The following is a 17,874-nucleotide window of genomic DNA, read 5'->3' on the forward strand; positions in this document are numbered from 1 at the left end:
TGAGAGCCCCGCGTACCACAAAAAAAAAAAAAAAAAAAAAAAAAAAAAATATATATATATATATATATATATATCTGCTCATGTGGATGGCTTGGGACACATCAGATAGTCTATGCTAACATGATGGGGGGTGAAGGGAGAGCAGCTTTGGTCATGTGGCATCTTCTCAACTTCTAGAGGGGCTAGAGACTAAGATTACCCACATGGGTGGTCAACCATCTCTATGTGACCAAGCCCAAACTCTAGACACCAAGGCTCGGATAAGTGTGCCTGGTTGACAATACTCCATGTGTATTGGCACACATCACTTCTGGGAGAAGTAAGTGCTGTCTGCACGGTTCCACTAACAAAATGGGTGTGGAACTCTCCTGGGCCCTGTCTTATGTGCCTTTTCCTGTTGCTGATTCTAATCTGTATCCTTGCACTGTAAAAAACCATAACCATGAGTATAAAGGTTTTTCTGAGTTCTGTGAGTCCTAGTGAATTACTGAACCTGAGAGTGGCCTTGCAAACATCCAAAGAGGGGTGGGATAAGGGAGGGTGGGAGGGAGGGAGACACAAGAGGGAAGAGATATGGGAACATATGTATATGTATAACTGATTCACTTTGTTGTAAAGCAGAAACTAACACACCATTGTAAAGCAATTATACTCCAATAAAGATGTTAAAAAAATGGGCAGAGGATCTGAAGAGACATTTTTCCAAAGAAGACATACAAATGGGCAACAGGTACATAAAAAGCTCCTCAACATCACTAATCATCAGGAAAATGCAAATTAAAACCACAATGAGAAAAAAAAAAAAAAAAAAAACCACAATGAGATATCACCTCCCACCTATTAGAATGGCTATGATAAAAAAAATCCAAACAAACAAACAAAAAAAAAAAAACAAGAAATAACAAGTGTTGGTGAGGATGTGGAGAGAAGGGAACCCTTGTGCACTGTTGGTGAGAATATAAATTGTTACAGCCACTATGGAAAACAGTAAGGAGGTTCCTCAAAAAACTAAAAATAGAACTACCATATGATCTAGCAATTCCACTCCTGGGGATATAACTGGAAAAACTGAAAACAATAATTTGAAAAGATACACCTCAATGTTCATAGCACCACTAATTACAAGAGCCAAGATATGGAGGCAAACCAACTGTTGACAGATGAAAGGATAAAGAAGATGTCTCTCTCTCTCTCTCTCTCTCTCTCTCTCTCACACACACACACACACACACACAGAGGAATGTTACTCAGCTATAAAAAAGAATGAAATTCTGCCATTTGCAGCAATATGAATGGATCCAGAGAATACTATGCTTAGTGAAATAAGTCAAACAGAGAAAGACAAATACTGTATGATAACATTTACAGGTGGAATCTAAAAAACAAAACAAACAAATGTATATAGCAAAACAGAAAATGACTCACAGATATGGAAAACAAACTAGTGGTTACCAATGGAGAGAGAGAAGGGGGGAGGGGCAAGATAGGGATATGAGACTGAAAGATACAAACCACTATGTATAAAACACATAAGCAACAAGGATATATCGTATAGCACAGGGAAGTATAGCCATTATCTTGTAATAATTTTTAATAGAGTATAATCTGTAAAAATACCGAATCACTATGCTGAACACCTGAAACTAACATAATGTTGTAAATGAAGTATACCTCAATTTTTAAAAAAAAAATTAAACTCTACATTACAAAGAATAAACTTTAATGTATGCAAATAAAATGAAGGAACTGACCTATGTAACTTTAGAAAATGATGTTTGGAAATTATAAAGCTACAGACAAAAGCAATCATACATAAGCACTGTACTCTAGTTGGTAAATCTGTTTCTCACAAGGGTATAGGTTAATAATTCTAAAACTACTTTACATATATGATGAGGCTGAATAAATAAGTAAACAGATGGTGGATGGTTGAAGCCAAGATTCTCACTGTTGAAAAAGACAAGTAACAGAATAACAAAAAAAGACTAAAATGAACCCTATGATACTGAATTAGAGTCAAATATATCATTATGACATCAAGTTTATGTTTATACACACACACACACACACACACACACACACACACACACACACACACGCACATAGAGAGATAGATTTGTGTATATACCTGGATTCGTAGACCTATCACCTAGTTCTGTCTGCTGAGTGAACCTAGAAGCAATGACACTGCAGTAGCAACAAACACACCCAGTGCCCAGATCTTGGTTCGTAAACACCATTTTTCAGTGAAAGGAACCATGCATGTTTCCTTGTTGAAATGATGGACTCCGGGGCAAGGACAAATTAACATGATCCTAGAGCATACTACCAGAAAGTAATGAAGTGCTCAAAAAAATCAAAAGGATGAAACATCCAAGGGATACAGGAACCAATCTGAAAGAGCTCCCAGTGGACAAACTGGAACAATCTGAGCAACAAAATAAATAATACAGTGCTAGTTCTAACACATAAATTAATAATAGATGATTAATCTATCCTGATATAAATCAATGACTGATTAAATAAATGGATAAGAAGGGACAAATCTTTCTTAAAGAAAAGTTCCAAATTTAAGTGTAGATACTGCCCACTACAAGAGATGGAGCTTAATTTTTGCCCTTCCCCCACTTGGATGGGCTAGACTTAGTGACCGGCAAAGAACAGACAGGTGAAAACAGTAACTCTACAGCAGAGAAACCTGGCAAACACTACCTTAACCAAGTGATGAAAATTAACATCACTAGTGATATCATGTGGATCTAATTTACCCTTGATATAATGTGAGGAGAAGGATACTACACCTCTAGTACATTATTTCAAAAACCTATAACCCCAGTCCAATCACAAGAAAAACAACAGATACTAGTGAACATCCTACAGGATACTTTAACAGTACTCCACAAGACTGACAAGATAACAGAAAATAAAAGAAAGACTAAGAAACTGTCACAGACCAGAGGAGACTGTGGAGACATGACAATTAAATGCAATATGGTACCCTGGATAAGATCCTGGAACAGAAAGTGAACAGTAATATTAAACTGGTAGAATTCAAATATAGTTTGGAGTTTAGTTAATAATATACCAATTTCTTAGTTTTGACAAATCTGCCATGGCAATGTAAGATGAACAGTGGGGGATTTGGGTGCAAGGTAAATGGGAGCATTCTTTACTATCATTTCAACTTTTCTGTAAACAAAAAAAACCACAAAACATTCCAAAATAAATTTTTTTAAATGTCACTAAATGACTTACATGGAAATAACAAACATTACTCTTCATGTTATGAGCTTTAATTTCTTTTTAATTCATTTCCTCATGATCACCATATTAAGCATCTGAAACTTGTTTAAACTGTTCCAAGGAAACCTTCTGAAAAACATGCTATTCACTAGCTCATAGCTCTCTGACAACAAAACAACCACAGGACTTCTAGACGACTATTTTAATCATGAGAAAATGATAAACTTATTATTAGGCCTTAACACTTACAATGGCAATTAGTTTGGTACATGCTAATTACATCATTATCTTAAAAAAAGAGGCAAAAGGGTACTAACTTTCAGTGATAAGATAAGGTCTGAGGACCTAATGTATAAATAACATCGTAATAACATGCGACTGATAACAATGTATTGTATAACTGAAATCTGCTAAATGAGTAGAGCATAAATGTTCTGACCAAAAAAGAAAAAGAAAACTAAGTGAGGTAATGATGTGTAACTCAAAGGGGTTTATCCTTTCACAGTGTATACATATATCAAATCATCACATTGTACACTTTAATTATGTTACAATTTTACTTCTCAATTAAACCTCAATAAAGCTGAAAAAATAAATTAAAAATTAAAAGTAAAATTATAAAGGGGCAAAGCCAAGGATTCTAACTAATACTTGGATTAAATAATTCTAAATTATTTTGGCAGTGAAAAATTGGACTTTCTCAACAAACATCTAAAGCCTCAACAATGTCTTAAAGTAATTAGATATGACAAAATAAAGTTTGAAAAGGAAAAAATACAGAATATAAACAACGAAATATTAATTGGTTCTGCGGATCGTACAACCTGCTGCTTTTACAAGTCGCAAGTAAGAATCAAATATTTGGATCTTGCATCAAGAAGATTACTGTTAGAAGGAATGACAGCATTGCAAATATTAACCTTCCATAGTGATGACCATTTAAAAGACGGAAAAAATGCAGCCAATTCTTCTAATGACATAAAGTTGAGAAAGAAACATAAAGAACTGTTTTCAGAGTACGGAGAGAGCTCTTGTAATCATCTAATATTCAGACAGTCAGAAGAATCTGCGATTGTGACACAGGTACCTGGTGAATTTTTAATTGTTTACAAGGTCTCCCCTGAAAACCTCAAACACTTCCAGACTCAGCAAATGAATTCTGAACATCTGGCAATATTAAGGGTGATTTCATCTTAATGAAATTATACTAAGAAACAAACAGAAGGCAAAAACCTGAATGATAAACAAAAACCAGCTACTTAGTAGTTGGTCAATTAGTATTTGTTAAATATAAGCATATTTTTCATTCAACTTGTTTCTTTATCTCAGTGCCTGTTAATATCTTACCTGGATCAACCAAAGCTTTGTTAAATATTTCTTTAAGTTTCCTACTCTTCACATTCCTTCCTTGAGCAAGATTTCTGTACATCTCATAGCCTATGATCATAACACCACCATCTTCTTGCCATCTCTGCAGCATGTAGCTTCTCTCCTGAGGACGTTTCACAGTTGCTAATTCAGAGACCTTTTGTGAGGAAATAAAAATCTTTAAAGGTAGGAATGTATGAATACTAAATATCCCCACTGAAATATGCATCATTGGTAATTAAAAATCTTTTTATTTTACTATATGAATTTCATGCAGTTATTCTGATAATAGATAACATTCTAAATATGATACCTCAAGCTTCTCATCATCTTTTAATCCCTCTTGCCACTTCTCAAATTCATTCATCCAATTCAAAGCAGTATTAAGAGGACAAACCACTAAAGCTGTGCTGAAATCCAATTTGTCACACAAAAGAACCGTATGAAGAAAGCTTACCACCTACAAGAAAACAAATTAAGTTGCCACCTTCATTTAAATATCTGCAAAAAAAGTTAATAAATTGAGCAAACTTACAATAGTTGGGTTTTTGGGTTTTGTTTTGTTTTTTGTTTTTTAGTTTAAACAAGAAAGCAGCCAACCAAGGGTCAACAGGGAGATAGGTACAATAAGGGACTTCAACTAGATGATATATAAGATCCTTCCAACTCTAAAGCTCCATGATTCTACGATCAGTAATAATAATATGAATATAAAAAGTAACCACACCAAAACAGCTACTAAGTCTCTAGTCCCCAGAGAACATCCCTATGATCTTCAGAAAATACCATTGCCCATTTAGAAGAGAATTATGTTACCGAGTATTTTTCCATGTAAAGTGCTCTGACTCACTGAATCTATAGTAATTGTCTTATGGCTTGAAATTTTATATATATATATATAGATATATATAAACTAATTCCACATCTCTGCTACAACTCCTGCAGTCTTCCTGCAACTTCCTGCATTCAGAAATGTAGTATTTTAATAGTGAAAAATATATTATGTTCTCATTACGATAGGATCACAGACTGTTAAAAAGTCGGGAATTCCCTGGCAGTCCAGTGGTTAGGACTCGACGCTTTCACTGCCAAGGGCACGGGTTCAATCCCTGGTTGGGGAATTAAGATCCCGCAAAGTCACGCAGCATGGCCAAAAAAAAAAAAAAAAAAACAGTGTTGTAAAGGAACTTCATTTCCACCTCAGACTCTTTGCAGTTTTACTGGCTATGCCTGTAACCCTACTCCTTCACTTCATTAGGATCTCTGCTCAAAGATCACTTCCTAAAAGATGCTTTCTCTCTCTATTCTTCCTTAACATTTATTATCTGAAAGCACATATTTCTTATTTTATTTGATTAAAATCTCTCTCCCCCACCAGAATATAAGCTTGAGGGAGAAATCTTGTTATTCTTGTTCATTGCTTTATCTCCAGCCCCTACAACTGTGCCTGGAACATAAAAGAATACATATTCTTCAATTAATGAATGCACAAGAACAGAATACCTTCATGTTCTTACCTGTAAAGTCTTACCAAGGCCCATGCAGTGGGCGAGAATGCATCCTGAACCTGGAGATTTCTTTGTTTTTTTTACAGACTCACAGCAGCAATCCCACATAAACTGAACACCTAAAAATGACAGCTTCGTTATGCTCAATTTAAAGGCTCAAGTTAAAAAAAAAATCTTCCGTCAGGACTTCCCTGGTGGCACAGTGGCTAAGACTCACACTCCTAATACAGGAGGCCCAGGTTCGATCCCTGGTCAGGGAACTAGATCCCGCATGCATGCCACAACCAAAGTTCACATGCCACAACTAAGAAGCCAAAGAGCCGCAACTAAGGAGCACGCCTGCCACAACTAAGACCTGGCACAACCAAATAAATATATAAGATAAAATAAAATAAAATAAAATAAATCTTCCATCATAAACACATCAAAAACATAACCAAAACTTCTAAGAAATAAAATTTTTTAAAAAGAGAGATAAAAACCTCCTAAATGTAAATGAGATTTGTTTTACCCCCCCACACACACACACTAAGGTTAACTAGAAAAAAATGTGAACATAAGCACACAAGAGGGTAACTTTCACTCCTCTAATCTATCACAGCAGACCTCCATTCCCTGGGATGGTCCAAAGAGACATGAATAATCTAAAGTAGAAACTTTATCCAAAGAGAGAATAGATTCCTATCAAATATACTTTCAGGTTTATTGAGTCAATCAGGAAAAAAAAATCCAGGAGATAATTCATCATTTCTCCCTTTATTCAACATTAAAAACTGAACAACAAAGGGGCTTGCTACCTAAGGAGTAGGAACTATAGAACTTCCCTTATGAATTCATTCAAATACACAATCAAAACTGATTCTACTCTGACAAAGCAGAGGATAGGGATAATTTGGTATCTTTCCAAAACCAATGTAGGAATATTATTAACAAACATACTTGAAAAAGCATTTCCTGAAGAAGGCTTTTAGCTAACTGTACCTCTCCCTACCCCACAGCTGCCCTTAGCCAACCACTGCAGATCAGGTGAAATTCACTTGTTATATATACCCATTTGTGAGGGGCACACTTCCCCTTTTATAATACTCATTTTCTTTGCAATTGTCCAGTTTTGTTCTTCTTCATTTGCTTATGCACTCCATAAGGGCAGGGATCATATTTGTTCTGCTCACCAGTAGAAATAACTTCAGTACTTAGCAGAATGTGAGGCACACAGGGGATACCAAATATTGGTAAAATTTAACTAAAAATGCTTTAATCGTCTAATAGTTTCTTACCATCTACTTGATGGGGTTTCAATTTGATAACCATGTTTCTATGAACCTGCACTAAAGGTTCTTTGGTTTCTTCATCTTCATCTAAAACCAACTTGGTTGTTATTGGACACTTAGTGGGTGAAGCATCTTCAATTTCTATCACCTACAAGAAGACAATTATAGTTAAGCTCAAAGAAATCTTTCAAGCAATGGTGGAATATGAGTCTTACTAAGGGAAATTTTGCAAAATACAGACACATCTACTTCCATACCATACATCCAATATTCTGGTTCAGTAAGACCAGGACACATCACAGGTTTATATGTTTTCCAAAATCAAAAACCTCCACAAGACTTTGAATCACTGTGGTAATGTCGCTAATTTAGCTCATCGGTTCTCATCTTGAACATCTCAACACGTGTTAGGTAGACATATGACAAAAGTAGCACTCTAAATTAATCCATGGCACCACCATTAAAATTCGAATAGACACGTGGCTCCCCAAAAGGGATTTTTCTATTCTTCTACAGGACACGTGAAAATGTACAAGGGCACTTATGGTTATCACAATGACTGGTTAGGACTGGTATTTAATGTAGGCAGAGGGGAAGGTAAATATAAATGTTTTACAATGTGAAAGACAGTCCCAAACAAGAACTGTCCCACCCAAGATTCCAGAAGACTCCCATTGAAAAACACTGTAAATATGTGTTGTGAAGGGGAAAAACTTTCAGAAACACTGGTTTGAGAACCTCAGGCTCGAAAGCATGACAAGAACATATAATACCCTCTAAATGCAAAAGGGAAACAATTACCTCAAGTTTCTTATTTGAAAGAAAACTTAAATAGATATAAATACCTATGAATACATGTATCTGTATATATTTTTTGTTTTCTTATCCCAATGTCTATCCATTACATAGTATACTCAGGAACTGTATAAGCTAGGTACAAGTGTTGCCATTTTACAAATGAAAAAAAAATGAGGGACTGAGAAGTTAAATAACTTACACAAGGTCCTACAACTATTAAGTATCACAACACTAAGATTTATACCCAGAGGGTTAGGCTCCAGAGTCCATACTCTTAACCACTATGCATTACTACTTTAATAAATGAAATGCTTGTATAAACAGGTTTATGGTCCCATGACAATCAATAAAGATTCATGATTTTAAACTGTAGACATTGTGATGCTTAAGGATAAAATATTAGCTGGTATTCTTTTCCTTATTTAGAACTGTAACTAGAAATGAATGGATTATTTGATACTCACTACTGAAATTTTCAAACATAAACAAAAGTAGACAGTAGCAAAATGAGCCCTGTTACCCATTATTCAACCTCACAAATTATCAACTTCTGGCCAGTTCTGTTTCACTGACAACCTCCCACCCGTTCTCCAACTCCTTTGATTCCATAAATGACTTTGAAGTAAACCCAAGCAAGCATGTTATTTCATCTGTAAGTGTTTTAGAATGTCTCTTTAAAAGGACACTCTCTCTTTTTAAAATCATAACTACAGTACCATTATTGCATGTAAAAAATGTTAAATAAGTCCCAAATTTGTAATAAATCACCTGGATAGATACTTCACTTATATAAAACTGAAATTATATACAAATCAAGATTAATACTAGGAGAAAGTGTGGTGGAGTATAAATAGCACAGGCCGTTTAGATCCCAGCTCCATTTCAACAAGTTACTTAAACTCTCTTAACTTCAGTTTCTCCATGTGCAAAGTAGGAAAGATTATAAACAACCCTCATGGTGTTGTTGCAGAGATTAAATAAGGTAAAGAATACAAAGTATCAGGCATAGACTAAGTATTCACTAAATTTTTATTGTGTTCTAGCTTGGATGTGTCCCAGCTTCATATTGCTGGGGCAAAGCCTTTAGCCAAAATGTAAAATTCTCTGAATGTCTTCTCCTATTTGCAAGGTGTGGTAGGCAGAATCTTAAAATGGTCTCCAAGATTCCCACCCTTTGGTATAATCCCATCCCCCTGAGTGTGACTGAGATCTGTAACTATGATGAGATATCATTCCCATATTTGGGCCACTAATCAGCTGGGTTTGGTTTAATCAAAAGGGACATTCTCCTAGGTGAGCCAGACCTAATCAAGGTAAGCTCTTTAAAAGACCAAAGGGTAAGAGATGCTCTCTTCTGGTCTCCAAGACAAGCAAACTGCCATACTGTGAAGAGAAGTCTCTAGTAGCTAAGGACCTCACTGCTACAATCACAAGGAACTGGATTCTGCCAATATGTGAGCTAGAAAACAACAAAGTCTTAGATGAAAACTGCAGCTCTGGCTAACATCTTAATTTCAACTTGGTGAGACACTGAACAGACGACCCAGTAGACCACACTCAGCTAAGCCACTCTCAAATTCCTGACTTATAGAACTGTGAGATTATAACTTTGTCTTGTTTTAAGCTAAGCTTGTGGTAATTTTCTTTTTTTTTTTGTGGTATGCGGGCCTCCCTCTGTTGTGGCCTCTCCTGTTGCGGAGCACAGGCTCCGGACGCGCAGGCTCAGCGGCCATGGCTCACGGGCCCAGCCACTCCGCGGCATGTGGGATCCTCTCAGACCGGGGCGTGAACCCGGTTCCCCTGCATCGGCAGGCGGACGCGCAACCACTGCGCCACCAGGGAAGCCCTGTGGTAATTTTTTAATGCACAGTAGTAAACTAATATACAAGGCTTTAAGAATTTTGAACCATATGTTCATAAGTGATATTTTAGCTATTAAGCACTATCTTCAGGACTGGAGATTAGTGAATCTTCATCCTGAATGGAGGAGAAGACAATTTATAAGGAAACTGTCTACTTATTAATGACTAAGTGCATGTGTTTATGCACTCAAGGTACAATTTAAGTAAAGTTTATATAACTAATAATAGTAATGAAACAGGAGAATTTAGGAGAAATGATAAATTAAGCTATACCAAAGAATAATAAATAAGGACATGAAATGTATCCCATGTCTGAATTGAAAAAGGAAAAGAAAAAATGAAAACAAAACCATTTAAGCAACATACTGAAAAGGCTGAGCCCCATTTCTGCTGATGGAGATTCAGGATCACAATGCATGATGGAGTACTAGCGAACAAATTTACCCTCCTGCTGCAATCAATTAGGAAAGTAGACAAAATATACAAAACTAACATTTTTGCACTTTGACTAACAGGCATCAGCAGGACACTGATACCTGAGAGAAGCAAAACCAACAAGGGGGGCCCTATTCCCCCTTGACTTCTGCCTGAAGGCACATTCCAGAATCAAGGGTATCCATAGCAGAACACTGGAGCTGTGCTGAGCTGGGGAGACAAAGGTCAAGCTGAGATGGCTAGAAAAACTACAGAGAGAAACTACAGAGAGAAAAGGACTATACAAAAAGACCTCCAGAAATCAAAATGGGAGTCACTGTCTTAACTGAATATTAAAATGCACATGAGGAGTAAAACTCCACAAAGTCAGACAAAGTGTGACCAAGAAGTTGTGAACTAAATAGTTCCCAATGATCATATAGGTCTGGAAGGCATTCAATTTCAAACAAGGTAGAGTATACTCTTCATGCATAACACAGGGCATTCAGTAGAGACCAGGGAAAGGCCATCTTTAAAATGGTAGGAAAGTTTTATGGAATTTTTACTTGCCCTTATCCCACTACCTCCTACTGAGGTGATGGTCTTATTCCTGAAGCAGCAGCAGCCTGGTTGACAGTTTCCTCCCTCAAACTAGAGGGAGCACAGCAGAAATTATTTGCAAATTATTGTGCATATCTATTATAACCTGCCTGGGTTAACCAAAGGAATGACATAAAACTCTTATCACTGTTTCACCTAACTTGAAATTCTGATGGGAAGAAAACTGAAAAAAATGCTTTAAAAAAAGCTACAAGGCAACTATAAACCCACAGATGTCAGGGCCAAGACATTATAGGTGGAGACTTACAAGTGACCACCTAAGGCCCAGAGACAAAGCTAGGATGAGACTCTTGGAATTTAGGACATTCAAAACCAGCAAAATCGGGCTTCCCTGGTGGTGCAGTGGTTGGGAGTCCACCTGCTGATGCAGGGGACACGGGTTCGTGCCCCAGTCCGGGAAGATCCCACATGCCGCGGAGTGGCTGGGCCCATAAGCCATGGCCGCTGAGCCTGCGCTCCGCAATGGGAGAGGCCACAATAGTGAGGGGCCCGGGTACTGCAAAAAAGCAAACAAATTAAAAAAAAAAAACCCAGCAAAATAGAAGAATTTTAAAACCAAGTGTATGCCCAGGTAAGAAACATGCTCAGAAAAAACCTGAGAAGACCTTAAGTTTTAACCTCAGAGTGATCCTTTAGCTTCATTGCAAGTCTAGTTAAGTACTGAAGGAGTGCCCCAGTACAGAGACAATCTACAAAGACTGGAAAAGATCAGGCATTCAGGAAATCTCTTTCAAAACATTAACAGAACATTAGTGAAAGGAAAAGAGAATTCAGTAATGATGCAAAACAAGCAAACTTTGCAAAAATAAATGGGGAGAGTGTCATATCAATCAGACGATGACAACTAAAGAAAAAAAAATACAGCAAATCCTTGGGAAGGGAGAGAACTTAATTTCCAGAGTTACTGCATTATAATAGCCAAATGCCCAATTTGCAATTTAAAAAACTCCACAAACCAAACAATGAAACAGGAAAACATGGCCCATTCAAAAAAACAAAATAAGACAACAGAAACCATCCCTGATAAGTCCCCAACAATGGACTTATTAGACAAAGATATTAAAGTAACTGTCTTAAAATATGTTCAAAAACTCAAAGGAAACTGTGGACAGTCTAAAGGAAATCAGGAAAACAATGCAGGCCCAAAATGGGACTATCAACGAAGAAGTAGAAATTATAAAAAGGAGTCAAACAGAAAATCTGGAACTGAAAAAGGCAATAAGTGATATTAAAATTTCAAAAAGGATTCAGATATAAGCAGGCAGAAAATTATCAAACATGAAGATGTCAACTGAAATTATCAAGTCTAAGGAGCAGAAAGAAAAAAAGAATTGAGAAAACTGAGAGACCAAGGGACTTGTAGGACATCATCAAGCAGATCAATATATACACTATGAGAGTCCAAGAAGGAGAAGAAAAATAGGGGCAGAAAGGTTATTTGAGGAAATAATGGCCAAAACTCCCCAAATTTGAGTAAAGACCAGGATCTACAAATCCAAGAAGCACAACAAACTTGAAGTGAGATAAACTAAGAGACCCAGACTAAGCACATTATAATCAGAACTTCAAAGTAGAAAGAAAGAGAGAATCTTGAAAGTAGCAAGAGAGAAGTGACTTGTCACATATAGGGATCATAAATAACATTATCAGCTTATTTCTCATCAGAAACTTGAAGGCCAAAAGGCAGTGCAGTAATATATTTTAAAGTATTGAAAGAAAACAACTGTCAGCTGAGAATTTTATATCAAACAAAAGTATCCTTCAAAATAGAGGGGGAAATCAAGACATTCTTAAACCGAGAGAGTTCATTAAATATAGACCTACTCTACAAGAAATGCTAAAGGGAAGCCTTCAGGTTAAAATGAAAAAAATGCTATATAGTAACTCAAAGATATATAAAGAACTAAAGATGTATGGAAAAGATACACAGTCAAATATAAAACCAAGTATTATTGTAATTTTGGTTTCTAACTCCAGGTTTACTTTCTATAGGATTTAAAAGACGAAACCGTAAAAAGTAATTATAAATATATGTTATTGGGGCATAAAATGTATAAAAACAAAATCTGTGACATGAATTATATACAGGGGGGAATGGGGCTGTAAAAGACTACGATTTATGTGCATGACTGAGGTCAAGTTCATTCAATTTAAACTACATCATTATGACTTTAGAATATTATATGTAATCCCATGTTAACCACAAAGAAAATATCTACATATGATACACAAAAGAAAATGAGATGGGAATCAAAATGTGTCACTGCAAAAAATGAAATAAACAAACAAAAAAAAAGGGAAGCAATGGAGGAAATGATGAGCAAAAAGCAGTAAGACACATAAAATATAGCAAAATGGAAGAAGTAAATCCTTATTCATCAGTACTTACTTAAAATATAATGGATTAAACCCCCAATCAAAAGGCACAGAATGCTAAACTTGATTAAAAAATGATCAAAATATTGGTTGTCTACAAAAGACTCACTTTAGATCAAAAGACACAAATAGGTTGAAAGTGAAAGAATGGTAAAAGATATTCCATGTAAACAGCAACTTAAGAAGGCTGGGATGGCTATATAAACATCAGACAAATAGACTTTAAGTCAAAAACAATTACAAAAGGCAAAAAATATATATATTAACAGATGAGTAAATTAATCAAAAAGATATAACAATCATAAACATAAATGCACCCAAAACAGAGTCCCACTTTATATGAAGCAAACACTGACAGAATTGAAAGGAGAAATAGGCTGTTCGACAGTAATAGTTTGGAGACATCACACCCTACTTTCAATAATGCATAGAACAAGCCAACTAAAGATCAACAGGGAAACAGAGAACTTGAACAACCCTGTAAACCAATTAGCCCTAACACACAGAACACTCTGCTCAACAACAGCACAGTACGAATTTTCTCAAGTGCACATGGAACTACTCAAGGACAGACCACATGTTAGGGCACACAACAAGCCTTAATAAATTTTAGAAGATTAAAATCATAAAAATCAACTATACTTCAATGAAAAAATAAAATAAAATGAAAGGTTTTACTGATCTCTTAAAAAATAAGTAAATAAATAAAATCATAAAAAACTGTCTTCTCCAATCACAGTGGAATGAAACTAGAAATCAATAACAAAAGGATAATGGGAAAATGCAAATATGCATAAATTAAACAAGATACTCTTAAATAACCAATAGGTCAAATAAGAAACCACAAGGGACATTAGAAAATACCTTCAGACAAATTAAAATGAAAACACAAAATACTAAAACCTGTGGGATTCAGCAAAAGAAGTGCTAAGTGGGGAATGTATAGTGGTAAACACACACATTAAAAAGGAAATAAGATCACAAATTGAGAACTTAACTTTACACCTTAAAGAAGTAGAAAAAGAGGAGCAAACTAAACCCAATCTAGCAGGTGGAAGGAAATAATATGGATTAGAGCAGACAGAAGTAAAACAGACACTGGAAAAAGAGAAAATCAACAAAATCAAAAGTTGGTTCTTTGAAAATAATAAAATTCACAAATCTTTAGTTAGAATGAGTAAGACAAAAAGACAGAGGGGGGCTGGGAGCTGAGGCTCGGGGCTTCGGTTGGATTTCAGGGAGAGATCTGGCAGCGCGAACACAGCCTGAAAGGGATAGTGCACCACGGCTAGCCTGGAGTGAGTCTTGGAGAAGTCTGGAGCTGCCGAAGAGGCAAGAGACTTTTTCTTCCCTCTTTGCTTCCTTGTGCGCGAGGAGAGGGGACTAAGCGCATTGTTTAAAGGAGCTCCAGAGATGGGTGCAGAGCTGCTGAAGAGACAAGAGACTTTTTCTTGCCTCTTTGTTTCCTGGTGCTCGAGGAGAGGGTATTAAGTGCGCCACTTAAAGGAGCTCCAGAAACGGGCAGCGCAGACACCAGAGATGGGCATGAGACCCTAAGCTGCTGCTGCAGCCACCAAGAAGCCTGTGTCCGAGCAAAGGTCACTCTCCACACCTCCCCTCCCGGGAGCCTGTGCAGCCCCCCACTGCCAGGATCCCGGGATTCAGGGACAACTTCCCCAGGAGAATGCACGACACGCCTCAGGCTGCTGCAATGACAGGCCAACCTCTGCCACTGTAGGCTCACCCCACATCAGTACCCCTCCCTCCCACCGGCCTGAGTGAGCCAGAGCCCCCGAATTAGCTGCTCCTTTAACCCCGTCCTGTCTGAGAGAAGAGTGGACGCCCTCAGGTGACCTACACACAGAGGCGGGGCCAAATCCAAAGTTAAACCCCTGGAGCTGTGTGAACAAGGAAGAGAAAGGGAAATCTCTACCAGCAACCTCAGAAGCATCGGATTAAAGCTCCACAATCAACTTGATGTACCCTGCATCTGTGGAATACCTGAATAGACAACGAATAACCCCAAATTGAGGAGGTGGACTTTGGGAGCAAGATATATTATTTTTTCCCCTTTTCCTGTTTTTCTGAGTGTGTATGTGTATGCTTCTGTGGGAGATTTTGTCCGTATAGCTTTGCTTTCACCATTTGTCCTAGGGTTCTGACAGTCCCGGTTTTTTATTTTATTTTTTTTACTTCTTAAAATTTTTCTTCTTAATAATTATTTTTTATTTTAATAACTTTATTTTATTTCACCCTACTTTACTTTATCCTCTGTCTTTCTTTCCTTCTTTCTATTTTTTCTCCCTTTTATTCTGAGCTGTGTGGACTAAAGGCTCTTGGTGCTCCAGCCAGGCATCAGGGCTGTGTCTCTGAGGTGGGAGAACCAACTTCAGGACACTGGTACACAAGAGATCTCCCAGCTCGACGTAATATCAAAGGGCGAAAATCTCCCAGAGATATCCATCTCAACACCAAGACCCAGCTTCACTCAATGACCAGCAAGCTACACTGCTGGACACCCTATGCCCAACAACTAGCAACACAGGAACACAGCACCATCCATTAGCAGAGGCTGCCTAAAATCGTAATAAGGCTACAGACACACCAAAACACACCACCAGACGTGGACCTGCCCACCAGAAAGACAAGATCCAGTCTCATCCACCAGAACACAGGCACTAGTCCCCTCAACCAGGAAACCTACTCAACGCACTGAACCAACCTTAGCCACCAGGGACAGACACCAAAAACAAGAGGAACTACAAACCTGCAGGCTGCAAAAAGGAGACCCCAAACACAGTAAGATAAGCAAAATGAAAAGACAGAAAAACACACAGCAGATGAAGGAGCAAGGTAAAAACCCACCAGACCTAAAAAATGAAGAGGAAATAGGCAGTCTACCTGAACAAGAATTCAGAATAATGATACTAAAGATGATCCAAAATCTGGAAACAAAATAGTCAAAATGCAAGAAACATTTACAAGGACCTAGAAGAACTAAAGAGGAAGCAAGCAATGATGAACAACACAACAAATGAAATTAAAAATACTCTAGAAGGGATCAATAGCAGACGGATAAGTGACCTGGAAGATACAATAGTGGAAATAACTACTGCAGAGCAGAATAAAGAAAAAAGAATGAAAAGAACTGAGGACAGTCTCAGAGACCTCTGGGACAACATTAAATGCACCAACATTCGAATTATAGGGGTCCCAGAAGAAGAAGAGAAAAAGAAAGGGACTGAGAAAATATTTGAAGAGATTATAGTTGAAAACTTCCCTAATATAGGAAAGGAAATAGTCAATCAAGTCCAGGAAGCACAGAGAGTCCCATACAGGATAAACCCAAGGATAAACACGCCAAGACACATAATAATCAAACTGTCAAAAATTAAATACAAAGAAAACATATTAAAAGCAGCAAGGGAAAAACAACAAATAACACACAAAGGAATCCCCATAAGGTTAACATCTGATCTTTCAGCAGAAACTCTCCAAGCCAGAAGGGAGTGGCAGGACATATTTAAAGTGATGAAGGAAAAAAACCTACAACCAAGATTACTCTACCCAGCAAGGATCTCATTCAGATTTGATGGAGAAATTAAAACCTTTACAGACAAGCAAAAGCTGAGAGAGTTCAGCACCACCAAACCAGCTTTACAACAAATGCTAAAGGAACTTCTCTAGGCAAGAAACACAAGAGATAGAAAAGACCTACAAGAACAAACCCGAAAGAATTAAGTAAATGGTAATAGGAACATACATATCGATAATTACCTTAAATGTAAATGGATTAAATGCTCCCACCAAAAGACACAGACTGGCTGAATGGATACAAAAACAAGATCCATGTATATGCTGTCTACAAGAGACCCACTTCAGACCTAGGGACACATAAAGACTGAAAGTGAGGGGATGGGAAAAGATATTCCATGTTAATGGAAATTAGAGGCAGCTGGAGTAGAAATTCTCATATCAGACACAACAGAGTTTAAAATAAAGACTATTACAAGAGAAAAAGAAGGACACTACATAATGATCACGGGATCGATCCATGAAAAAGAAATAACAATTGTAAATATTTATGCACCCAACATAGGAGCACCTCAATACATAAGGCAAATACTAACAGCCATTAAAGGGGAAATAGACAGTAACACAATCATAGTAGGGGACTTTAACACCCCACTTTCACCAAAGGTCAGATCATCCAAAATGAAAATAAATAAGGAAACACAAGTTTTGAATGACACATTAAAGATGAACTTAATTGTTATTTATAGGACATTCCATCCAAAAACAACAGAATACACATTTTTCTCAAGTGCTCATGGAACATTCTCCAGGATAGATCATATCTTGCGTCACAAATCTACCCTTCGTAAATTTAAGAAAATTGAAATCGTATCAAGT

At 37.0% G+C, this 17,874-nt stretch overlaps 1 protein-coding gene across 9 annotated transcripts in view; it reads right to left on the reverse strand.

The window, feature by feature from the left end:
• Nucleotides 1-17,874, reverse strand: part of ATRX (ATRX chromatin remodeler) — a 253,134-nt gene that overhangs the window by 95,168 nt on the left and 140,092 nt on the right. For all 9 annotated transcript variants that reach the window (XM_024129533.3, XM_024129534.3, XM_024129541.3 and 6 more), the window contains 4 exons: nt 7,397-7,538; nt 6,129-6,238; nt 4,925-5,071; nt 4,591-4,768 (listed from right to left, as the gene is read on the reverse strand). In XM_024129533.3, coding sequence (XP_023985301.1) covers nt 4,591-4,768; nt 4,925-5,071; nt 6,129-6,238; nt 7,397-7,538 — 577 coding nt within the window. The remainder of the gene's footprint in view (nt 1-4,590; nt 4,769-4,924; nt 5,072-6,128; nt 6,239-7,396; nt 7,539-17,874) is intronic.

Source organism: Physeter macrocephalus, chromosome 21 (assembly GCF_002837175.3).
Source record: "Physeter macrocephalus isolate SW-GA chromosome 21, ASM283717v5, whole genome shotgun sequence".
NCBI classification, from domain to species: domain Eukaryota; kingdom Metazoa; phylum Chordata; class Mammalia; order Artiodactyla; family Physeteridae; genus Physeter; species Physeter macrocephalus.